The sequence below is a fragment of the Apteryx mantelli genome, chromosome 6 (genome assembly GCF_036417845.1).
Source record: "Apteryx mantelli isolate bAptMan1 chromosome 6, bAptMan1.hap1, whole genome shotgun sequence".
Classification (NCBI taxonomy): Eukaryota; Metazoa; Chordata; class Aves; order Apterygiformes; family Apterygidae; genus Apteryx; species Apteryx mantelli.
Genome location: NC_089983.1, coordinates 39,343,324 through 39,369,563, shown reverse-complemented (window position 1 = coordinate 39,369,563; position 26,240 = coordinate 39,343,324). Strand labels below are relative to the sequence as shown.

Sequence of the window (26,240 nt, the reverse complement as noted above, 5' to 3'; positions counted from 1 at the left end):
GAGCTGCAAAGCAATTTATCTCAGAGGGAGCTAGAGGTACATATGAAGGAGTAGACAGACGTTGTGCGGGGGTGTCAAAAGAGCTGGTAAAAACACTTCTGTTCAGAACGAGGCACACTGGATCCTCATCCTACAGGATTTCTTCTGAGTTTGCGAACTCTGCACGTCCACAAAAAGAGAAAGGAGGAGAGAGATGTTTTAAGAGCCAGCTGGTTAGGCTGCTCACAAACAGGTCCAAAGCAAAGGCCAGCCTCCGAGAGTTTTACACTGCTGGCACTCTACTGACTTCAAGGATATCACCCTGATCTAAAACAAACTAATCGACCTCTGAACCTGTCCCAGCCCTGCTTAGCGATTACATCAGCAAATGGACAGCCCTGCTCCCCGGGCTCTGTTCCCACCCCACTAGAGACTCCTTGTTTGACAGATGATAAGCCACTTGGGAAAACATGCTTTAAAACTCCTGCTGAATTTGAAGGCCTTTCACTAGGGTTAGTGAATATTTTGGGTGAACCCCTTAGTCTCAGTTTATTCATAAACAGCATAATCATAATTGCCTAGCCTATTACTGGCCTACAATGGAATGTCTTGCTCACTTTATTTGTATATTTTCACATTATCAGAGGAAAGGCATGCTATAAAACGGCAAGTATTAGTACAAAAAAAGAATATAATTAAGTAGTCAGGCCCATGAAATAGCTGAAAGGATGAAAACATATTTGAATAACCAAATAGAGTGATTTTTCATTTGTGACCCGAGTTCCAGGTGCTGGACTTGGGCAAGCCAGCAAAAAGGAAAATGTATTAATGCCTTTAGGCACATCAGTTACATTCAGCATCTTTCTGGTTTTGATCCTGACACCTGCTCCCACTCAAGCAGTAGGGACAGCTGGACTAAAGCAGGCTAGGATCAGGTTGTTTAGGAATATTATTTTCCCTGCTAATCAGATCTCCAAGTAATAGAGCACTTTGTAACTAAAGAAGAGAAAAATGGCCATGCGTGTAAATCATCCTTCCCCTCCAAGATGGGCAAGCTAGTAGTTCTATAATTTTTTGCTGCTCTTTTTCATATTTAATTTTTCTATTTAAGATAACCACAAAAAGCTCAGGGAGTTTTCTGTACAAAAAGAAAAGTGAGATAAAGAAATTGCTTCATTGCTGGCAATCTGCCGGTTCCTTGAAATTATCATGTGAGCAAGGGCCAAGGAGAGTTTCCAATCCCCCAATGCAACGGAGGAGGAAAGCCCTGTTTTCAAAAGTGTCTTCAGAACCCAACTTTCAGCAGCAGCCAAAAAGACTTTGATTTTTAAGATCCTAAGTCACTTTTTGAATATGCTCCTAAATCAAAGCACTTTTGAAATACTTCTACATGAACTGCACTGTACTCACCTGGAACTGAAACATTTATTAATCTGAGAAAACACTCAAAGACACAAACTCATATTAACTTCGCATGGTTCCGTACGTGACCTGTGATTGTAAGGATTTGCCTAACAAAAGCTATCAGAATCTAGGTCATCCTTGACTCAGAGCGCTTTAATCCTTCAGACTCCACCAATCCCTGGGAAATCCTAATACAAAGAATCAGTCAATATTAATAAGATTAGGAAGATCTTTCAGGAATAATTTACAATAGAAACCTGACTCACAGACCTCCTAGGTTATGTGCTACAATTAACAGCACCTGAAATAAATTGCTACCAAGTCCCATTTCTGAATGCCACAGAAATGGAGGATAAATTCCATGTCACCACACCAAAATCAGTTGACCTGTTAATCACAAAACAGAAATCATACCCTGGCTTGTTCCAGTCCAACACAACTCAGAAAATCAGTCTCTATTATGGTTCAATGTTTAATTCCAATACAGCTACTCAACTGATTTTAAAAATCCTATTAAAACCCTAAGTCATCAAACACTTTGTGCATATGCTGTGACTCATTCCAAAGCAGCGAGCTTACTTAGGCTAAGTGCACAATTCTTCACTGAAGTCTGGCTTATTACACAGGATGATGTTTGGCATGTATTTGCACAAACTAACTTTTCCTCCTTCATTTTTAGCATGAGCAAAATTCACGGGCACCTGTCCCATTCCCATGTGCATTCCAAACTACTGCTAATCTGTCACTTGATCCTGCATAGGGAGAACGTGTAGGTGCATGCAGACATTTCAAATACTAACACAATATTTCCACGTCCAGCTGTGATGACTTTACTAAGCTTGCCAGTGATGCACATGTCCAGAAATTGGACACCTCCACACCATAGTGCTTAACATGTACTAAACCAAAGATACAGAATCCTGGCAAACCCAGACGAAATAAAACAAAAAAATTTTTTTTATGCTTCCTTCAAATTGATCTATCCTTTGGTGCAATTAATTGGATATGGACATACTAATGCATTAGTGGTTAAACCTGAATTAAGCCCAGTGGAGAGACTCAGCCACAAATCCAACACATGCAAACTAAATTAGTTTATAAATTTTACAGTGGTCACACAAAAGTGCAAGGTAAATATTTAACATGCAATGTCCATGCTGAAGCGCCATGGAGGCTCCAAGATTCTGGCTTATTTATCAAGGTAATCGTGGCTTCACACAAGAAAAACAGTTCTCCTCTGATAACTAGACCAGTGGAAAAAAAAGAACCCAAACCCCCTCTTTTAGGGGAGCTTCTGTCAGCTCTCTTAGGCATTGTAACAACTTCTTTGTCTTGCTTGGCTGTAACACACAGGCAGCTTCCATCCATCGAAAAGACAATACAGTTTATTCCCAGCTATTTCGGCTGATGCAATACCCTTCATTTTTCTCAAGTACTTAATGAGACCACTTACTGGAGGTTTGAAGGACATCTGTGCCTGTTACCTAAAAATTTATGCTTCTCCCTTAGAGCAAGGGACCACTTTAAACAAAATGTAAAACCTAACGAGATTGCTAAGAAAACCTCGCCTCCGTGTTTGGAATAAGTATTAAACACCCGGTGTTTGCACACTGCTATTGGCAAATGCCAGTACCGAGTTTCAATCCTACCCAAAACAGTTTAAAGAGATTGAGTATTGAGACCAGTGAAAAGGAAGGTGAAGAACTGGTCAGTTCAATCCATGAGAATAACCAGTGCACAATATTTTCGCTAGCCATTCAAAACAAGGATGTTAAAGGAAACAAGCAACTATCCAGGGTATATGTTCTACTCCTTTACAATATCAGAGGAGTGCCACGTATTGCAGATCATGCCCCAAAAGGATGTTCATGCTAGCTCGGTAAATTAATGTCCATCACAGCAACCAAGGCTAGAACAGAACTGAGAGGGATTCATGGAAATATGGGAGTTCTCTTCTCCCACCTGCACAGCTGCCACTCCATGAGTTAACATAGGAGTCCAAAAAACCAAGGTCAGGTTGAGAGAAAGTAACAGAACTGCTCCAGAGAGAGATGTCCATCAACTCTGTTCTCCTCTCCTTCTAAGCCAGGCTTATACAAATTCACTCTAAGCAGTAACATTTAGTTGTTCAATAATATGCAGAAGTCACATAGACCCTAGGAGAAGACAAAGATTTGGAAAACAGACCTTGTTTCACTTGTTCCCAGGGCAGGTCAATTTATGGCAGGACTTCAGCATGTGCTTATGTTTAAGCACCTGTTCAGTGCTGTTATGAATATGGTTTCGTTGTGTGGCCTTTAGGAAACCACTTTTTCCACCTTGGTTTCCCCCCACCGACATGGTGAAGATAATGACGCTTCTCGACATAATTAACTTCCATCAGCCCATGTTTATTCACACTTACAATGCATCCAGTGCTGTTTAAATTGAATGAACTGATAGTTGCTATAACCTGTAAGCATATTTCAACAAGATTTCCAAAGTCCCAAGGGCACATTCAAGGTCTCATGAAAATGTCAAGGGAAACATATAAAAGAAGGTTTGTAATAACGAGCTGTAACATGACCGGATGCCACCAGTGAAGTGTCACGTGATGACAGCATACCTAATAAAATGTGACAACGTGATATGACCAGACGCTTCATATGAAATGCCACAATATGCAGCTTCCACAGTAAGATGCAGCTGATGAGACACCCTGCTGCAAGATGTAACGTTGTCAGACATCACCAAACTGGTTGGGAAGAAACGACAAGTGGAAAGAAAGGGAACATTCTGTGAAAAAAACGTCTGATCTCTTCCTAACCTCTTTCTTGCTTTTCTCCCTTTTCCTTGCCAATTTCTTGACATTCATCCTTGGTTGGGTTGCATCTGGTGCTTCTGTATGCTGAAGCTTTTTAATTAGTAACCTTGCCTATGGCAAAAGGATTTGCAATGCCTAAACATCTGATGCTTTTCCCAAGTCCTGCATGGACCAGACTGATACAGCACAGAACAATCTCCTCTCAAGGGAAACGTGCTCAGGGCAGTTATGCTTACATCAGGGAGTGCGTAGATCCCCAGCCCAAGGTCATGTAAATGTAATTCAGGGCCTATTCATTCCAGGAGAGGAAGCTGGCTTATAACTGAAGAATCAGATGTACATGTTCTGTGCTTTGCCTGCTACCATCATGAATTGCAAAAACATATTTCTCTTAAAGCATAATTTTAATGCAAGTTACTTGCAATTATGAATCTAGATGTGATTAACTGCAGAAATTGTACTAAGCAAATTGAATTCTGCACTTGATCATACTGGTACAAGCTTGGAGAAGTACTTCCTACATCAAAAAATATATTCAGCTTTACGCCAGGGTAATACACTACAGTCTGGTGCAGGAAGAGCTTCTCATAGATGCAAAATATACACTACAAATTCAGCAATTTACTTAAATAAATGCATGAACCATTATATTTTCTTCTAAACTAAGTGTTCCCTGGCTCTAAACATTTCCTTACTTTTCAGATAGGAGCTGCACCACCTCTTCCCTCTGTGCTTTTCCCAGTGACTTGCCATATCACTTGCAGCCTTACCCTGCTCTGCAGCTTTAAGCCCTTTGGGCAGCTTCCACCACTACGCCCTAGGAATCTTAGAAATAAATCACTTGTGACAGTTCTGATCATTCTGAAACTTGCTAAGGATTAAACAAACTGCGCGGCCTTTCCCTAACCAAACAGGCTTATTGAATCCATCACCTTGAACCACTACACTGACATTAAACATTTTAAAGCAGTTTTATAGACTCCATTGCACACATGCACTTAAAGGGCAACAGAACATGGGGTTTTTTGAATGATGGGTGAATTAGAGAAGCCTCCCAGTAAGGCTTTGATGAAGAGAACTCAATACGCAGATTGTAACAGGCACTGACTGCCTGCTCTTGCCTTTGTATACAACAGTAAAAACTACAAGCCTAGGCACTGAAACTGGGAAAAGTCCATCTTCCTCAATTTAAGGAAATCGGGAAAACAGGCTATAGCCAATAAAAAGGGTACTTTAAATAGGATGGGCCAGCTGTCACTAATGTGCTCAAAAAACCCCACCCGTCTAGGTGCAGCATGAGGCAGTGTTATCTGGAGTGCAAGGCATACAGGACAGGGCCCTACCTAGGAGCATCATGTACAAAACATGCAACGGCTCTCTAAAGCTGCTGCTGATATTTGGTCAGAATAAAGCAATTGGTCCAAATGCTGGTGAATGATCAGGAAAATGAAGATAGCAAAGTGTGAACTAAAATGCAGTCTGTAGGAAACCTCTGGCAAGCACACGGCAGAATGACAGGAAAGAACTTCTCTTCCATGTGTCTGCCTTTCCTCTGCTGCAGGTTGAATTTCTTGAGATTTAGTCTATTTGTTTGCAATCTCTTAACTTTTGTTACCTTGATTTTGTTTTCTGAAGTTTTACTTTTATTCTTTCAAAAGATCACAGATGGCAGAATTTTTATTCACTAGTGGTCTGGCCATGCTTCAAACTCTTCTGCTTGAGAGCAGGATGTGCTGCCAGGACACCCCAGCTCTCTCCATACCCAGCTCCTTAATCCTGCATGAAAGAACCTTGCTGCTAGACAACAAACAGACAGGAAAGAGGGGCACCCCGCACCCCCCAGCTGTCCTGCTTCCTCAGCCTCAGAGCTCTGCTAGCATTACAGACCAGATTTAACCCTGCAGAGAAACCACCACCATGAATGACTGGTGAATGTTTGCAGGTTGGTCAAAGCCACAGCCTGTGCTCTGGAGCTCGGAGAGGGATTTTTTGCTTTGTGGTAATTGACTGGTAATAACCCAGAGTGAACTTTTGCACACACACACACACACAAAATAAAGTTTATTTATTATACCAGCAGAGCCTTCCCTACAGTCCCAATTATCCAAAAGATAATGGTAGGCTGGTGAGTAATGGAACGCATCTGTCTTTTCCAAGGAATCGGCAGTCCTGTCAAAGTGTACATATGCACACGTCACCTGTATGTGCAGCTCTGGCAGTTCCCTTCACCAATGTCCCCTGCTCTCTTCCTGCAAATCTATCTCTGATAGGAATATCAGAACCTTTAGGAACTGAGCACTTATTTTAAAAATCAGCATTTACTTAAATCTTCATAAAAGCATTTGCTTTTTTCCCCCCATTGCCTCCTGAGTTCTCTGCTCATAATATTCCCCCCAGTCAAACTGTACTGATCCAGTTCCCAAGAAAACCAACATTCAGACTTGTAGGAGGCATAAATTTAAGGTTTGATTCTTTGCAGCCCCACAGTGAGAGGAGGGGCTGATATTTTCAAAGTCAGATTTTTTAAGTAGCTTTGGAAATCTCAGCTGGGAACCTTATCCCATTGAAAAAAGAAAACATGCAGCTTTTCAGCAAGACACTTGGTTCTTTATCCTAACCCCGGAAAGTGCCATGACGTGTGATGCCAAATCAGTGAATATTTTATACATAGAGAGCCAGCTTACATCATTTTAGTGTTTTATGTTTACCTTGTTTTTTAAACCTGGCCATAGTGTGAGAGAAGGAACAAAAGCACTGATCAGGACTGCACTCCAGGAATGAAGCGTATAAGACAAATGCTTTGTGGGAACTATTCACACAGCGCGAGACCTTTTCAGAGCTCCTACAAGTTGCCAGCAAAGGGAATTGCTAAAGTGATTATCCCCCTCATCACAAGTATGTATTACCTGATGGGTGATTGCTCCAAAATGTCAATATTAAGAGTTAAAATCAAACAACAAATTATTAAGTACTGTGAATCCTGGGTCAATTTATGATGAGTGACAGGATTATACAATATATCCCAGAAACACTGTCACGTTTGCTCCACGATTAACTTTGATTCATTCTGTCATCTCTTCTGACTGCAAGAGTCAACAGCAGCAGACCTCAGACAAGCGAGCGTTCTGCTCCCTGCTTCCCAGCACCTCTGCCACAACATGAGAGCCAAGTCCCATTAACAGTAATGGCCTGCCCTAAAATAATCTCCTAATCATGGTATTCAACCGAAGCAGAGAGAATTTAATTTCACAGCCTTTGGTTATCAAGCAAAATTAAGTAAGGCAGCAGTATCTACAGTAAAACACTGTTACTGTTGCTGAATGATGGGGTAAACCTACTCCCATTACTCACTTGAGTAGCCCCACTGATATCCATGGGGGGAGCAAGGTGACCTTGGGTATGCAAATAATTTAGGTCTGTATGGGAAGTTGCCTGACACTTAATGCTCCAGAACTTCCTTCTCAGTTTCTCATGGTTTTATCAGACAAACTGTTTAGAGTGAAATTTTGCATAACAGGTATCTGCCTAAGACTGAACTTTTTGATGAATTTTGAGGTAAAAGATCCAGAATGAGATGAAGGAGAATAAAGAGCTGCTTAGTCTGTGCTGGAGAGGAGTCCTACTTCTGCTTGCATGAGATGCTCCAGATCCTCCCCGTTTTTAAGCAAGGGTTTGAAATTTTGCAGTTTAGCCTTGATGTCAAGAATATATATTACGTCAGCCCTGTGAAAATTTGCCCAAGTTTGGTCTTTCTAAAGACCTCTGCCAAATTCCAGTTTGCACATGTTCAGTAAGAACCTGTTAAGAGTTGAGCAATTCATTTTTTTCAAGATTAAATATTGCCTGAGCATACTCATCTCTCAGTTCTGTGGACTAGTTAGACCTGGCAGGCTTCCTATAGAATGGCAAGCATTGAGCAGCTCCTCGTATTGCTCCTTCAGGCTCTTGAGGGCCAACAGAGTGCAGGGCGCATGGCCTGAAAAGCACGCTACTGCCTCTCCTGCTTTTGCTGTTCTCTTGTAAGACTCAAGGCAACACCAAGGTGGTAATCTGGGAACCATTGAGAAATGAGAAATCTAGAGGTAGCAACACATGCTTTTCATGCCCTGGAGAGCTAGGAGGCACCTGCAGAACTACTCTGTATTTTAGGTATGACCCATATACTATACATGGATCTAAATCCAGTGAAGTTCCTCTTTGCTCTTATATCAGCAACTCCATTATAAGTCAATACAAACAGTAACACAACCACAAACCTTTACTTCTATATATAGGAGAGAATACAGTCAGGTACAAACGCTTGCTCTTAGACATTAACCCTTAAGCTTAAAATCCTGCATATGGAGCCAAGAATTTATTTGCATGTAGATATCACGCACACACGTCTACGCATACCCTCACCTCAACATTTGCTTGACAAGACTCATTGCCAGGCTTTTCTATACTGCTGTTTTAACCTCCAACTATGAAACTGTATCAGTATTGACGCTAGCAGTATTCCCTGCCATTCTAAGTAAGGCAAAACAAACCTGTGATTGCTAGAAAGAGAAGAAAATCAGTAGGGACAGTAAAGACATTTACAAGGTGCTGAGTGATCATTTAATTATGCAAAAGGATTTAAAAAGTGTTTAATGATACAGATGCTGAGAGTGCCCTTTTATGTCTACCTTTTTATACCTGGAATTGTAAAGTATACTCTTCAGAACCACAAGTATGAAACTACAAGACCAATGCAAAATATTAAGATTTAAAAAAAGAAATATAGGATGTTTTTGTTACTTGTCTTGAGGTTTTTGAGTCTTCAGAGTGAGAACTTATCACGTCTGCAACCTCTTCTCTAGGAGGCTCAGAAACTATTCTCTTTTAAACAGAATGACTGCCAAGAATCTTGTATCATCATTTGATCCTAGCAGCTGAGAGCTTACAGAAAAGCATCAACTATCATGAGATTTGTGATAAAATTGTGAGATCTGGCAATCCTGCCAATAATTGGTCCAGATCTGAAATAACCTGAATTCAATCACACTTTATCCTCAGAGAAATGATTCAGGTACAAGTCTGTTGAATGCATTTATACCATTGACAACAATTTGTAACTTTACCCTGCCATACAGATAATTGGATTTGATTCCCAAGGTAACAGGTTTCGGCTCACACTGTTAGGAAGGCCATGAAAATATTAACTAACTATAAACTAAAAGAGCATAATGAATACCGCAGGACAGTAAAACACATCATCTCTTTTATATGCAAGGCAACAGGACATTTGCATTACTCATGAGTTATAATACAATCACTTTGGAGACTGCTTTAAATTTATGCCTCTAAACATTTCTGCCTTACCAAAAAGCAATCATTTCACCCTACTGCATGTATTCTTATAATAAGGACACTTAAAAGCTAAATTATTGTAATGTTTTATTGCTAGTCTTTTCTATATTCCTTCAACTGTATAAATCAGTGCTTTCCATTGGGAAACTCTGTCTAGTACTTTCACACAAAATGAGCGGTGACTGGAGTCTACTGTGGTATAAAAAAAGCCACTCTTGACTTTCATTGGTCTGGGATATCTGCACTTGCATGACTCCCTAATTCAACACTAATTACTGTCTGGAAGAAATTCTGGCAAAGAGGTTTACAAAAAGGAAACATTTCTTTGACAAGACGACTTTTAAAAAATGGGAGCTGTTGGAAGTTTCTCAGATGGCAGGAATGTTAGTAGTCAAATGTAGAGTTGAAGAGGTGGGCAGCATACAGGTGAAGGGGGGAGAAGATCACAGTCAATGCGCTCAGCCACATGGCTGGGATTTATTGTATCAGAAAAGCAATTCATCTGTGCTAGTAAGATTGTCAAAAGTGACATGTTCGTTGCAGGAAGACATTCAGAATATCTCCATAAAGACCTTGTCAGTAAGACTGATTCTTTCTACTTAACTCTCCCTTTCACCAATTCTGTCTCAGTAGATTCATTTATCAAGAAATAAAGAGAATTTGGGAAATGTAAGTGAAAAATTAATCTAGGCCATAGTTTCCTGCATTATTGCCAAGAAAACACTAAGCCAACTGTTTATTCATTTTTAAGGACATAAGAGAAACACTTAATAGCTTAACAAACAGTTTTCAGAATTACAAAGGCTGAAATGAATAATGATGTAATTATTAAGTAATTAACAATCCCTTCTAGAATAATGCAAAATATGTCAGGTGTTAAACATGTGTTAACATGCCAGCCAAACAACTTTCTCTTTGTCCCAAGACACTCCCAGGTGAAAGGTTTAAGTGGGCATTGCACAGTACAACATCAGGCGCAGCTCTGCAGGTGGCAGGGGGGGGAGTTAATCAGAGAGGGATGTGTTGGCACCGTAACTGGAATGCTGCCTGGAAAAACACCAGCAATGGATCTCAGATGTCCCTGTGTGTTACTGCTGCACCAAAGGATTTTTTGCCTTGACATCTGCTAGAATTTAAGATCTGACTCCAAACTCTTTCTTTTACGCAACTAAAACTGTCATTGACTTAAAGGGAATTTTACTTGATAAATCCTGACATTAAAATTGGAATCAAATGTTATCTTTGCTGGACTGAAACCCAGCTAATACAGAGGAATATGCCAAGTGTGGATTTATTTTTAAAAAGTTTCAAAAAATGAGTATGGATGGTGCAGGTCTAGAGTGGACAGATGTGGGCACGTGGCGAGAGCAAGAACCCCCCCAAATTCGATCCAGTCCGGTTGTGCAAGCCTGGGTGTTCTCACCACGGCTGAATGCATTACCCATCGAGAGCCTGCAGAGTCTCCAAGGTCCCAGGAAGGAATCAGCTGAGACTAGTTGGTAAGAAACAGGGAAAAGGCATAAATATAATCACAGGAAAGCTGACAAAGGAAAGAAATTTGTATTCCTTCATTTTTGAGGAGTTCAGCTAGCTGTTTTATATTCATGTTGAAGAACGACAATTATAATTACAGTGATTAACTCTCCATTTTACAATATATTTCAAGGTCCAAGGAAGGCCAACCCATGAGTCATTTCTACTTGGGCCAATCTACTTAGAGCATAAAATAGCAAATGCAGCTCCAAACATGTGCTTAGGCTCCCTTGTTTTAACACTTTGCCCTTTGCACCAGGTCCCCCTGGCATTCTTTGGTTACTTCACTGTCTCCAGGGGGGATTCTCACAGCTGGCAGACAAATATTAAAACTGCAGCAATTTTCTCACTTAATATTCTTGCCAAAAAAAATGAGCTATTGGGGCTGTGCAACTCACACCAGTGCTTCCAAGACACAGAAGCATGTCACAGAATGAGGTAGGTCATGACAGACAACGAAATTCAGAGTACCTGCAGAAAGCCAGTATCTGGCCTCCACAGGAGTGAAGTAACACAGGGTGAGGAAGTGAAAACTTTCCTTCTTTTGCAGGGCTACTGTGCATCCTCTGGCATGGGGATGGGCCGGCTGCTGCAGACTGCAATGGCTTTTGCAGCCACTTTGCACCCATCCCAACAGCTGTCACTCATCCTGATGAACCTGGATCTCTGTGTCCACCCTGGCTTTGGTGATGTTCCACTTTTTTGCTCCAGCTCTCTAGTCTGCTCCTGCTGCTTATAGAGAGAGCAAACTTAGGCACTCAGATGAGTCTGTCCACTTTTGATCGCCCTAAAATTGACAGCAAGCACTTACTGGGCTTTGGAAAGAGGCATCACAGCACTGGTGTAAATGAGTAAGTACCAATGAGGCAGAGATTTAGGGTTTGCTCTCAATACCTAGTAAACAGCATTGATGGTGTTACAAAAGGCTGGGTTTTTTAATCTGTTCCAAAAAATGGGCACTCTTGTACATCTGCATTTCTATACACCAAAACTGGTCTCATTAAAACAAGTCCAGGTGAGTGGAGCTTGTGAATTCCCTTACTATTGACAAAGGGTAGAGGTAAATATATTGCTCTGCAATCCAAACTCATCCATACTGGGGAGTTCTAGTTGCCAAACCCAAATTAGGCTACACAGCACTAGTAATCATCAGAGGAAATTCAGGTGATAGAAAACATATAATATTAGTAGCTTCCCGGAGTCATGTCTATCTTAGTGTGTTACTAGCCACCACCTGCAGAGGTGAAGTGAGGTTAATCACAGTAGGAAACTGTTACGAAATAATTTTAATTGAGGAAATAACCAATTAAGTTTCCCCTGTGGCAAACCAGCGTAGTTGCAGGCATTTGAGCTATGCTGGAAACAATAGTACTACTCACAAGCTTAAAGCTGATGGGTTTTAGCATATTGCAGAAGCAGGATTTAAGCGGAAAACCCTCCTCTACCAATAGCTATAACAGACACACTGTAATTCCAGCTATCTTCCACATACATACGGATGTGTGCATACACCTTCTATTTAAGGGGGCTACCACACACACTGAAGCCTATTATAAACAACTTGTTTGCAACATGTAAATCAACTAACACAGGCAAAGCCTTCAGCTTCTAAGAGCATCTTTCTGATCAAGAGTGCTGTTGCAAACAGATGCTACAGAGCATGAAAACAACCATTCTGCCTAATTCCATCTCTCTCAGCAGAAAGCCTATCTTTAAAAGTCACTCATCGCTGAATGGCCTTTGGTCTGCAGAAAAATGTGAAGTATGCTTTAATTACATCCCCAGTGGCCTCCCATTTGATGTCTTGTCCACTGTATCTCTGGCAAGACAGCCCTATCTCTGGATATTTTTCAATTAAACTAAATGGTGCTTACTTGGGTCCTCACTGAATCACTATAAACAGCATGTGGCAGTTTGCTCTTTACCCGTAATTTTGAAAAGAGAGGTCACCTCATTAAACAAAGTAAGATTTCTAGTAACACTTAATAATAATGGCCACATTCATTAACACTACATTAAAATGGAATCCCTTTGAGAATACATATCACACTCTAAGAATGTTTATATCTAATGCGTTAATATTTACTGATGTTCTCACAAGAGAATTCAAACACTGTCCACTTTATAACAATACACTGTGAATTAAGCACCATTTGACCTGTTAGATATGCTGTCCCGTTATTTTACTGTACCATAGCATTCATATGTTTCATTCACATTTTGTTTCCTCTTTACAACAGCTACTCACATATATAAAATGAACCGGATATCAGCCCTGTGTGATGAAGATGCCTTTGCTGCATCGTCTGAGTTTTCAATTTGTGCCCAGCGTCAACTTCTTGCAGTGCTGTGCAATACAGAGAAATTCCATCGTACACAACTTACCTCTTTGGTGTGGGTATGGAAGGAGACTGACATGTCCAAGAGAAGTTTTCTCTGTTCCACTCTTCGGACGAAGTCCTGAATCCGTACTTCCAGATGCCGGGCTGCTTTATAGATCTCTTCAGGGTCACATTCCCCAGTCTGAGCCAACTGCTCTGCAGCCTCTAAAAGCTTGTCTGCATTGGTGTACGTATTCTACCAGCAAACAAAGCAAGGAACAGAGTATGAGTAACACAACCGTGGCAAGTAAAGCCCAAAACAAGCTGTTTACACTTTGAAAGGTATTAAAGCCAGTGATTACTGGAGTTTTAAAACAATAGTAATAATTCCTACCAATGCTGCCATCTGTGAAAGGAGAATGCATAAAGCCCCACAGACCAATCCCTGAGTAGGCACAGAATAGTTTATCTGAAACACACCACCGCAGCACAGTCCTGCCAGGCACAGACACAGGGCTCTGCACTTGTTTATTTCCAAGTCCCCTGGAATTTCTCACAGATAACATGATGAAGCAAGCAGGACTAACCACCTCAGAAGGCAATGCTGTTTCATGTGACACTTGGCTACAAGCTCATTGCAAAGGACTCCCAGTGGCTATCATAGTACAGCAGGTAATCTCACTAGCCAGAGACACCTTAGCCTCAAGAAACATTGCCTTTGAATGGCTTTTGTGTGATAACCTGAGAAAATGGTATCTTCAAATTGCTTCTGTGTTTTTTCCTCTTGTCTACTATTCTGCACTGTATTTCTAAAAGGAGTAAATTCAGTTTTTAGCTTGCAGCTGCCGAGGTAAAATGCTCAAAGTGCTTTGGAGGTATCATTTCCAGTTTGTCTGAGGTATGTACCTGCCCTCTACTGCATGAGAATTTGAGCACTTCACCATCCTGAATGGGTTTACCCCTGTAGCTCTGATCTTTGAGACACAAGACATTTTACCCCTACTTTACAGAGAGGGAACTGAAGGGTGCAGAAGCTAAGTGATGTACCCAAGACATGCTAGACTGTGGAAGAGCAGATGTTGAATCCCATTCCATCAAAGCTTAGTTCAACTTTCAAACTACCTGCCCATCCTTTCCCTCTCTACGTCTGTGGAAAACGTCATTGAACTAATCCACCAGAAGGTCTCATAATAACAGCAGAAACGTAGAGGGAGTGCAGCTTATCTTCTCCACAGCCAGGAATTAAACATAGTCTTACAGGTTATTCATGATCAGTGGTATTTGTACAGAGCTAGAGTCAACAGCCCTGTTGCCACAGATGAGCTTTCTTCACTCAGGTTGAGGCCAATAACTCTGTAGTGCTCAACACTTAATGAGCAAATAAGAAGAGATAAGATATCAGCTTAAGGGAATTTCCAGGACTGGGTTGGATCTTCAGAAATGCTCAGCATTGGCCTAAAACTGCCCCCACTGGGAATTTTAATCTCCCCATCAATAGAACCAGAATTATATATAGCACTTCCCTTTCGAAAATCCTACTGAGAATCCTCCTCAGCTTAAATGTGCGTTAACTTGATATATATACTAAAAAACATTTGAAAACTGTGGACACGCATAGTCCTGAGCATTAAAGGAACACAGTCAAACATAAAAGCCATGGATCAAGTCCTGTTGCTCTTATGTAGATAATACCCCGCCGCAGTCAATAGCTGTTGCTTGAGAAAATACTGAATACAAAGAAGGAACATGTGCCTTTAAGTGTTTAATGGGGAAGATATTAGCAGTTATAAAAAGCAAAAAGAAAACGGCTAATTCACTGTTCATTTTCCCAGTTTCTGAGGGCTGACTATAAATATACAATATTTGCATTTCTCCTTTTGGACTGTGAAGAACATACTCTAGACAGTTTTGTTACCAATAGTAAATCTTTATTCACTCACTTTCAGGTCACTGCTATGATGGTTAGGTTGTTAACAGCAGCAAAATTTTATGTTTTCATAATCATTTTTTGGAAACCACTTCAGCCGAGAATTTGTAAAAAAAATGTTCCATTTAACATGATCTGAATTAGGGACCAGTCTCACTTAACAGCATCCTTTCTGAATGATTGTCTTCCAAAAGTATTTGGAGCAAGCCCCAAACCTAACAGTATTTTGCAGTCTATTCCACTCCCAAGTTTTTCATACTTTATCACTACAACAGCTCAAAAAACAGTCCAGCTCCCTGGGGAGAAGGTTGTTCTCTGTTTTTATTTACAATATTTAGTATACTTTTAAACATACTCACTCGCTACTTATGGCACAGATTAGAGACAGAAACACCTTCTTTGAAGCAGAGTATGAATAAAGATTTGCTGCATTTGTCTCTCATAAGCTTATATTCAATTCTGCTGAAAACCACTGCAAGTCTACTGCCTCCAACATGTGCTGTACCACCTAATTACATCTAGATGACCTGGGTTCAGCCCTATGATCATATAAAAGCACTGGATGGTGGAAAGCGTGTAGGCTGAGCCCTAGACTTTAGAGGAAAACGGAGTACAGACTGGCCTCAGTAGAGGCCACACTGGACAGACAGTAAAGGATGTAGTGTCCCCTTGTATTGCATGAGGTTCTCCAAAGTAGAAGGGGATTTTTAACTCAAAGCTGGCTGGATGTGGATGGAAATGCATGCATTGCTTACCCTGGGCTGTGCAAGACAGTGTTAGTGTATGTTGGTTCTTCTGCAAAGCATTCATCTCCAGTTTCAGACAAGACTGCCAAAGCCTGGCATAAACATGCTGAGGACATGAAGCCTCAACATGGTGCATCTTGAGCTTGGTGAAGTTTTTCCTCATTTTTTTTTTCTATCTTTGTCCACTGAGTTCCTAGCTAAGTCTCTAGGCTTTAAAACAGGTGAAATTTATGATAGAAAGAAAGCTAACGGCTTCATTCCTGCCATTCTAGAAGGAAGGCTAGGTGCTGACAGATTTCCAGCTCAATATTGCAGATTCTAGATGTTTAGATACATTTCAGATAAGCAACCACATTTGGGAGTTAACTAATCCCACCTTGAACTCCAGAGCTTGATGTATTCATGAAAGGATTGCCATCCAGTGTCAGATGGGATATAAATACAGTACAGGCCAAATAAGCCAGGGATTAGTTATTTGGTGAGTCTGCCCTATTTTTTGTTTGTTTGTTCTGTTTATTTGTTCTTATAAGTGCATGTAAATCACATCAGAAATCGTGACATGTACAGAACATTTTGTACATCAATATTTCTCTACAACTGCTTTATCAAAGCTGTGTTGAACCTGAGAGCTTCAGCCTGTTTTGGTACTATAATGCTGCATCGCTTTCCTGCTTCACACTTTCTCATTTTCCTCCTGAACTCCCTCTCTTGTTTGTAAGCTCTTCCAAGCAGAGACCCTCATTTACATTTTTGGAGTGCTTTTTTGGTGTAACATAACCCATACTGCACCAGGGAGGGAGAGGAGGGAACTGAAGAGAGAATCAAGTCTCATGAAGTCCCATGATGAATAAAAACATATAATGGATCTTCCTGTACAAAGGCATCCTCGTCCTGCTACCCCCAGCCAGAAGAGGTTATCTCAGACTCCCAACCCTTCTGAGATGCTGAAGGATCTACCAGGAGCACATGCTCCAGGCACAGCTCCATAGTGGCATCAAGATTGAAAACTTTTGGAAGAAGGTAAGAGCTAATGCAATCCCAATAGAATATTTTGCTGCTAGAAGGGCAATTGCAGCTGTACCCTTTTCCATTCTGCTAAACCCAGTCCTATGGAAGGCTTTCCGTGGCATCCTGAGGAAAGTGTCACCAGAGCCAGATAGTCCCTCCCACGAGGAGACCCACATGCAGAATCTCTCTTTGGTATGTGGATCTGTGGAAATTAGTTCCTGTTAAACTATAACAGCACCAGTTCCACAGAAAAATAACCTTTGTATTATACTACGATATGCTCTCTGAAAGTTGTTAGGGGTGTGTGGTGTTTTTTTCTAATGTTGTATTAACCCCTGAAAGAACTATCTGTCGTGTGCAAATCCTTGAAATTCTGTCTCAGTGATATGCTAGCTGGTATTAGGCACTTCTTTTGCACCATCTCAAGCACAAAACCAATTTTCATTTCAAATCTCTTAATAACCTTTCTATACTTATCTTTGCATAATCACCTATTTCACTCATGAAATCTGCAATCACAAGAAATTGAAAATGCACACTTCAGGTTTCAGAATGGAAATGGCTCTAATATATGCTTTGGAATTCATTTTAGACAGAACCTGGAGGCTTTTATCTTTCTCTTTTTTGTCGTTTGCAAGAAACAGAAAACATGATTAGGGAAAAGACAGAGACTAACGAAACTCATATAACAATCCATTCTACAGTTCAGAATCAGAAGTGCTTGTTATCTGATCCCCTGGCAATATTTCCTAACAGGATTCACATAACTTCTGTTCATTAATTATTAAGAGTTTGATATTCTGTAGCAGGTTAAAAAAAAGCTGGTTTATGAAAAAGCTGATGTGAAATTTCCCTGTTACATTCAGTACATTGTCTACTTTCCTATGCATTTCAGACCAATAAATGTCAAAATGTCAAGATTCACTTTCATCTTTGAGCCGTGCAGCAGATCTCAACTGAGATCCTACACTGTCTCCAGCTCAACATGTACAAAGACATCTCTGCATTGAAAGCACACTACCCAAATGCAGCTCTTTCAGCAAACTGCATAAGAGATTTCCTTAAAGTTGAAACAAACCTTACTTTGTCCTTAATCCTTGTGCTATAGAAGTAGATGTTTTATTAACTGTTCTCTCCAAATCTATTTAACCCAGAGCAGCATTGGCTGCATGCAGTTCATGCTTGGCCCATCTGTTACAGAGAGGGAAAATAGCATTGCAATGCTCAGTATAAAGTTGCCAAAGAACAGCAATTCTGGTTTGAAAGAATTTGGTGTATTTTTCCCAATTAAAACCAAAAATTAAACATTGCATGAAAAATACTGCAAAATGCATCAACCAATTCTGGATCAATAGAAAGGTTAGAGGTAGCAGAACAGAAATATTTTGCCTTTCTTATTTATGGTATGTACTACAACCTAAAGAAGTCTAATATTTTAGTCACTTAAAAATACACTATTTTGAAAACTTTCTTTTTTAAAAAATCAAAATGGAAAATATCAATAATCCTATATATATATTTGTGCTTTTCACTTAACCCCCCACCCCATTTTTAAGATATCAACCAATTTTGTGTAGCTTTTTGATTTTGACTTAAGTGCATTTTCAGAAGAGGATTCCACGTGAAGTTTTCCTTCTAGTCCTAGCAATTACACTTGTAACTAGCTTATTGTTGTATGTTTCTAGGCGGATCACATTGAAAATAACTGGGTCTAATGGTGGTCTAGGGTAAAGTTAGCAGCCCAGATTTGGGCAAATTGCTTCCAGAATAACGTCCCCTCACACAGTGTTTTACAGCTCTTTATTATGTCTGACTTTCATGGTAACCATCTCCACGTTCTCCAAGGTGGTGTGAACTATGCTGATCAGCTAGAGAAAGACACTTACTTGTATGCATCAGGAGAAGAGGGAGGTAGGAGATCAGAGGCAGGTGGTCAGATACACTCTCACATTAAAAACAAACTGCAAACCTTAAACACTGCACTTCCTGAGAACGTGCTAGAGATGCTAAAGGGGCTCGAGGCGGCACTGGTCTGTGTTATTCTGCGTTAATCAGGGTTTGGGGCTGTGAAAGGCAGTTCCGGGCAAAGACTCCTTCTACTGACTCAGAGAGTTTTGTCACTGGGGTTTTACGATCTAAATGGCGTGGAAGAGATGGCATCTCTAGAGGTCAGTATGTACTGACTATACAGAGAATTTAGATCACTGGCTTAGATCTGATATTCTCCACTAAAGGCAAGTGATGTGAATCCCACGTTACACCTGCAGGTTGAAGCTGAGGAGAATTACTAGGTCTTCTGTGATATGATGTCTCCTTTATGTTCACTAGAGTCATGATTCTACTCATCAAAACCAAAGATGAAATTCCACTATTATTACTCCTGCCATAAAGATGGGATGTCGAGACAGGAAGTTCAAAGCCTGATCCATCTCTCACAGAAAACAGTAAAACAGCATCTTATACACTTCAGTGAGAACTGGGTCAGCCTCCTAGCCATTTACTTAGGATCACAGAGGGAGACAGAAATGGGTAAGGGCTAAAAATAGAACTGCAAAGGCCTCAGACCCCAGCTCTGTGTGTAGACAGTGGGTAATGCTCCTCCCCACAGAAACTACAGCATGACTCACATTCACAAAATGCTAATTATGGAGCTGATTCTGCTTTTCTTCTCAATCCTTATAATCTACTGTTATCCTTAATTACGAAGTTTGATTACTGCTATCAGATTCTTTGTTTAAGCCACTTTGTTAAAAATGGCTCTAGTCTTTTGTTTAGGTTAAATGCTCTCACATTCAGGCTTTTGTTTGAGAATTTTATCTTTAGCAATTTAATATTCTAAGCCTAAACTGAATGGCCACAATGAAGCATTTCCTCAATAAATAAATCAGGGGTTTAAGGAAGCATCCATCTTTGTCAAAATTCCTCCTCCCTTAAGAAGGGCAAAGGTTAAGTGCATATGATGATCTAATGTTCAATGTGATTTTATTCAGTTTGAGTTTTGCATAATCAAATCAAGATCTCTATTCTTGCTTGTGTTCTGTTACTCTAATTCAAAACAGGCTTGCCAGGAGTTACAGGAGTTAAAGGCAGAGAACCTCTCTGAGGTCATGCAGCCAATTGCTCCACTGGTACAGGATTGTTCCCTATTGCACCCTGGAAGGGAAGGGAAACTTCTGCAGACTTTTTAAAAAAATACCTAGAATAATAAACTTTCCATCGTCTTTAGCAGACTGTTCTTCCCTTAATTATGGCAATTCATCTTAAATCTTTCTTGTCATAATTTTGTCCCAGTTTGCCTTACGCTGTCCTTCCTGAAATTTCAGCTCTTCAAATACTAGAGCCTGCTATATTCATCTCCGCAACTCTCTCAGGCCCCAGTTTGGGGAGAACATTTGAGAACAGCCTACCTTTAAATGAGTAAATAATAATCATATCTGTTTAAGTAGTTTACCAAATGAGGGTCTTGGGTAAGTTTGTGAGTGCAAGTGGGTGTCAAAATATCAACCTCTTGACATTCTCAACAAAATTGCTACTGTTCTCAGCACTGCGTCCTATTTGCCAGCATAGTCTAGGAAACGGAGGGCCTAGAAAGGCACCTACGCTTCAGCACACCAGCACTGCATAGAAAACACTTCTCTCTCAGCTTTTTGAAAAGTTACCTTTGCAGCTGGTACATGGGTTTGCAGGGTCCTCACTCCACTCATCTCCCTTTGCAGAACTACGGCTAGCTTGCAATGTTTTAAATGATTTTTCTGCAAACACATATATATATTTTTTTCAAACTGATCTCCATTCTGTCATTTTCTGTCTGGGCATTGGTATCTACTGATCCATTATTACTTTCCTCACTGACACTTGAAACTTAGCTCGGGAACACCCGCAGATTTAGGGAATGTGAAGTTTGCTCCCATCTTAGATGGCTAGGAGGCCAGGTCTAATGCCATGCTGATGCTAATTAGTGCTTTATTCCTCCAGTAATTCCATGATTTCAGTGGGTTCTCTAAGCATAAGGGACCTTTCAGCATGAATAAGAAAGAAATAGTCCCTAGGAAGTGACAATGTGAATATTGCACAGCATCCTCACTAACTATTGCCAAGAATCAGGTATCTTTACATGTATCATTATCTTTTATTTATGATCTTCCCTCAGGGTTCACATACAAACTGACATGAATTTGTTGAATTCATTTTTAAATTTAAAAAGAACAAACATTTGAAATTTAAAAGAACAACAATGACATATTACACAAAATGCTGAAAACCCAGACAAAGTATATAAAAGCTACTTTAGCCCTTCAAACTAAAATAATAAGCAAGAGTAGAATTAACATCTGGAAATATGTTAGCTAACAGAAGTCTTTGTGCTATTTAATACTGAGTACCTACTTTAGATTAAAAAAAAAGTCACTTACAGTATACTTTATCACAACAACCATCCATCTCAATCAGGAGTGCAGTCACACATCCAGCAGAGAATACTCTATTATCACAATCACACTAATTAACTCCGGTGTAATCACATCTCTCATTCAATGAAATGCCAGTGAAATGTGTAATGAAATAATGTTTTAAATGCCATCTAATATTATACATTATATCCAATATTTAGGAAGTATGCAAAGGCACACATATAGGCACGTGTGGATGTACACACCACATACACAGAGCAAGTTAACTTCTCAGCTCAGTATGAGCAACTAAACCATCATTGACTTTTTCTATCACTACTGTAGTCTATGCTTGCAAGGACTTTGAATGCTTCCTAAGCTATTTTCTTCTTTAAGTTGGAATGCTCAAAAACATTTTTGACAAAGATCTAGGCTTTTCAAACCTCTGCTGGGAGATTTTAAGTGTTGCAAGATTACCTTGACTTTTGTTGTAAAGGAGAAGAGGAGGGATTTCTCATTCTTTTGTAGGCAAAAAGCTACACCCAGCAAAGGTTTCACCTGGAGCCTGGCACTCATCCTCTTTTCCTACCTATTTTATTTTAATGAGTATATATGTGTAGGCTCCTGTATTAAGTAAATGCCTAAGCATATGTTTAATATGATACATGTAAATAGTCCACCTCTTCCCAGGGAAACAACGTGTACACTTCATGTTACAGTGAGTGTATATCACTGCAGGATGCCACTGGAATCTGATCTGCATCCTCGAAGAAGCTGCAGTTTAAAGTAGCAGAAATACAAACCTTTTTTCACTTTGTGGGATGCGATTTAAGAAATCTTGATCTACAAAACTCCCCATAGGAACTGGAAGAATGCACGAGACTGAGGTTTTGATCACACAAAGTCATTCAACCTCTGGCCTCTTTCCTGAGACCAAGCAAGGTTGCCAGCTGAGACAGCAGTGTTGCCACAGGAAGGCTCATCCACTGGGTTCAGTACACAGACAACTCTGTTTACAACCAAAGAATCAACAGAGGAAGCCATTTGCAGAGACTTTACTGAAGAAATTGGCAGTTTTAACTGAGGAGGTCTCACAGCTCTTAAAAGCCAGTAATTATACCTCACTTGGGCACCTTGAGGCATCCTGAATAGAGAGGGTACCTACTTAATAGGTTTATTTTGTGCTTTAGGGAAGGAATAGGAAATACAGTAGACAGGGTTATGCAGGTAAAGATCAATTAATATTGTTAGGAATGTGCTCCTCTAAAAGAGCTGAAGTTGATTAAAAAAGAGAAAAATATCTAAAGAACATATTAAATGAGGTGATGAAATACTCCTTTATGGACTGAAGGATGTACAAGAGCTAGGAAAGATATCTGAAACTGATGATCGTTGGCCAAGTTTATCGTAGCATTTGAACCTTGGTAATATCCACAGAAAGATCTTGGCCCTTTCTCTTTGAGAATATCCTTGCACAGTAAGTCACATGGAAGTGAGCAACAGCACAGACAACAGAACAAGGAAGGCAATGTGACAGACTGAGACGTCATTATACACTAGTCCTTCGATCAGACATGAAAATGAACTGTTTTTAAGTCCAAAAAAAGCCTACAATATCAAATATATGTTGGTGGCATAGTGAACGCACAAGAAAACCAGTATCATCACTGCAAAAAAGACTTGATAATTAGGTCATCAGTGGAGTGTATCAATTAGAGTTGCTCAAGTGACTGTGAGGTAACTGAGCCACTAAAACAGGCTCAGCAGAGATGAAGAAAGCGTCATCTTTTGCAGGAATGACAAGGGAGCACAAGGACAAGGAGGAGGGCAAGAAGGCCAACTGTCAGGAGTGAAATGCAGCACTGTGAAAGCATCTCAAATGATAAATACCATTAACAAGCCCAGATAGTTCATAGCAAAGCCTCACAACTTTTTTATGATAGGAGGAAAAAGGGAGAGAGAGTAGAGAAACAAAGAAATGCGGGGCAGCTCAGAGGCGAGCAGCAACCTGGGAGGGCACAGTCTTGTTTTCCATCCCAAAGGCTCAGCTCACAGCTTTTCCGAGCCCTGCAGACATGAATGGAATCACGACGGCTTTATCAAGTCCCGCCAGTGTCCCGAATAGAAATAACTTCAGGCATTCTGGGTTTAATACCGTGCTCACAATTTGGAAATTTCAAAGACACACTGATGAAAGTATTAAAAGGCTTTGGACTGTCAGCAGCGCTAGGAAAAGTGAGTACGAAATACAACCGGCAGCACCGCTGGCATGAAAGCAGAGGCAGAAATAAACCTAAGAGGACATGAATTCTGTAAACTGCCTGGCTTTATTTCTAGTATCTTGGCTTTTGTGAAACCTGCTTTAAATAAGACAGCAAACATTTCCCCTCCCTTCTCTCCCTGTTTCCCCCACAGCCATTGCCCCTATCTCAGCTGTACCTGTACTTCTGTTAACGTACAGCCCGGTTGGGACATCTTTCTTGAACCACGTTTTGAGCTGAGTGGGACTTTTTATAGAATGAGATACTGTTTAACACAAGCAAAGGGAGTGAAATTTTGTTTCGAATTCTCCAAAGCTTTCAGCTTAAGCACTCCTACAAAACCAAATATAGAGGTAACAACACAGTACTATACATGCCCCATGTAACAATAATACTTTGTCTGGTAATTAGTGACAAAAATGTTACTATCTGCAACACAGGTAGCTGCAAAAAGGCAAGTGTAACAAGAAAAGGATCTCAAGATTTGCAGCAAACTCTATTTTGCCCTAAGTTAAGGGTCACCTCAGACAAGCGAACTGTTGTTTGTGAAGTACATGGACAGAACAAATTCACAGTAAGATACGTCACTGCCTTTCAGAAGGGTCAGTGCAGTGCTGCTACCTCAGGAGGGACATGAAGATTTCATGAAACTTGGGCTGCTGCTCCTTCTTAACAGAGATTCTCTCCCTGCATTGCACCAGCTCCCATGAATGGGCGCAGGTGGTGGTAGAGATGCTCTCAGTAAGCTCTCTGCAGAGGAGGGGCCACACGGTAACTGCAAGGGAAGGGCAGGTTCCTTCCATGTCTCTCCATGAACAACCAGGAGTTCTCACAGATCAGCCCTGATGACATCAGACCTCTTCTTACTACCCCTTCTTCTGTCAGCTCTAGCAGAACTGGATCAAGCCAAGACACAAAGAAGATTAGAATTTAATTTGCTTTGGTATGTGTTAGTGGCTTATTCTCTGGTGGTGATGCTGAACCTGCCACAAGCATGTGCTTGGGAATCCTGGACACCTTGCTGAAACAGCGACTCTGTGACTCAAGACTGAAGCAGGTGTGTTAGGAATCACCTATTGCCCTGGGCTTCCGGGCACTTTCGCACAGCCAGCAGTGGCAAATGGAAACCCTACTGCCCCCATCACATCTTGTGGTGCAGCTGAGCTGGTGCCACAGTGGTGTTGTCTATATTCCTCCTAGGACCAGAGGGAAGCAGGGATTCTCTTAGCGTTCTCCTGAGGCCCTTCCACTTGCCCAGGTGAATTCAACTTGTAGCAAAGATGCACTTAAAAATTGGCCTTTCCATCCACAGGAAACCTCACACTTGAGTACAGTGCCTGTTGAAGACAAAATACATGATGAGAAGCAAATGTCAACGCCTCTGCTTTGCTGACAATTTGGACATTTCCACTGTGCAGAATAAGTGGGTTTCTCAAACCCCTGTGAACAGGACTGGTGACACACCACCTGCCCATCACCTCAGTCTCCATCCCCCTATTCTCTGGACCTCAGATAATTTGACGGAAAATGTCCCTCCACTATCAACAAGTAAAAGGCACCTTCCTAGCTTCAATTAAAGTTGAAGTAACTTTTGATTTCATCTCATTTCAAAGTAGTGTCCTTAGGAGCGGATCAGTGAAACAGTCCCTTTGGATTCAGAATTTCTTCACTGTCAACATTAATTCAGCTCTCCGTCATGGTTTACAAGCTGGAATTTGTTTCAACTGAGTAGAAACCATTCTCTGAATCTTATTAGATTTATAAACCAATTTTTCACCACTGTTATTTCCATGACATGTGAATTGTCCATACAACTTACCCATCAAATTAGTTCTTCAGAGGTGCCACCACAGCAAAATGGACCAAGGGCTTTGTCTTCCCTAAAACTTACAGAAGATTAAAATCTTCTATACCAGCTAGTGAGATGCACTGCATATTTATAATAAGGAAAAATAAAATGAATCACTACTGCAAAATAAATAAACCACATTTTTACACTAGACATTCACATACATTAGAAAGGTTTCAGATAAGAACTAACATTTTTCATGCTGGTCAGAAAGCATTTTTACAGAGTGCATTTTAAAAATGTGTTCTACTGTGTGAAATTCAATTCAGGTTATCCATAATCACAACAAAGATTTGGAAATATAACATTTATTGATTTCTGGCTCTTATTAGAAGGCCACACATGATGTGAGATAAGTATATTTTAATAATGACTTACAGTGAGAAATCTGGTACAAAACCATATTCCCACCAGAAATCCTGATGCTATAAAATGTATTGATTTTTGGCATGTAGTAGATCTCCAAGAACACTGCAGCCATGTGAGATACTGCCTCTGTAGTCAGCATCTGCCAAATTTTCTACTATAAAAAATTGGGCCAAATCCTGAGAGCTTTCTTGTGCGTTTCTTATTCAGACAATATTGTCAAACCTTCCTCTCTCCCAATTCAATCCCCCTCCAAAAATCCCAAATCAGGCCCCCAAATGATAAGACTGGACATAATATAAAACAAAATGATCACAGAAATAC

At 40.5% G+C, this 26,240-nt stretch overlaps 1 protein-coding gene across 1 annotated transcript in view; it reads right to left on the bottom strand.

Annotated features, from left to right (window-relative positions):
* KALRN (kalirin RhoGEF kinase) overlaps nucleotides 1–26,240 on the bottom strand; it is a 530,846-nt gene that overhangs the window by 208,422 nt on the left and 296,184 nt on the right. The window contains exon 11 of the mRNA XM_067299320.1: nucleotides 13,436–13,627. Within this exon, the coding sequence (XP_067155421.1) occupies nucleotides 13,436–13,627 (192 nt within the window). The remainder of the gene's footprint in view (nucleotides 1–13,435; nucleotides 13,628–26,240) is intronic.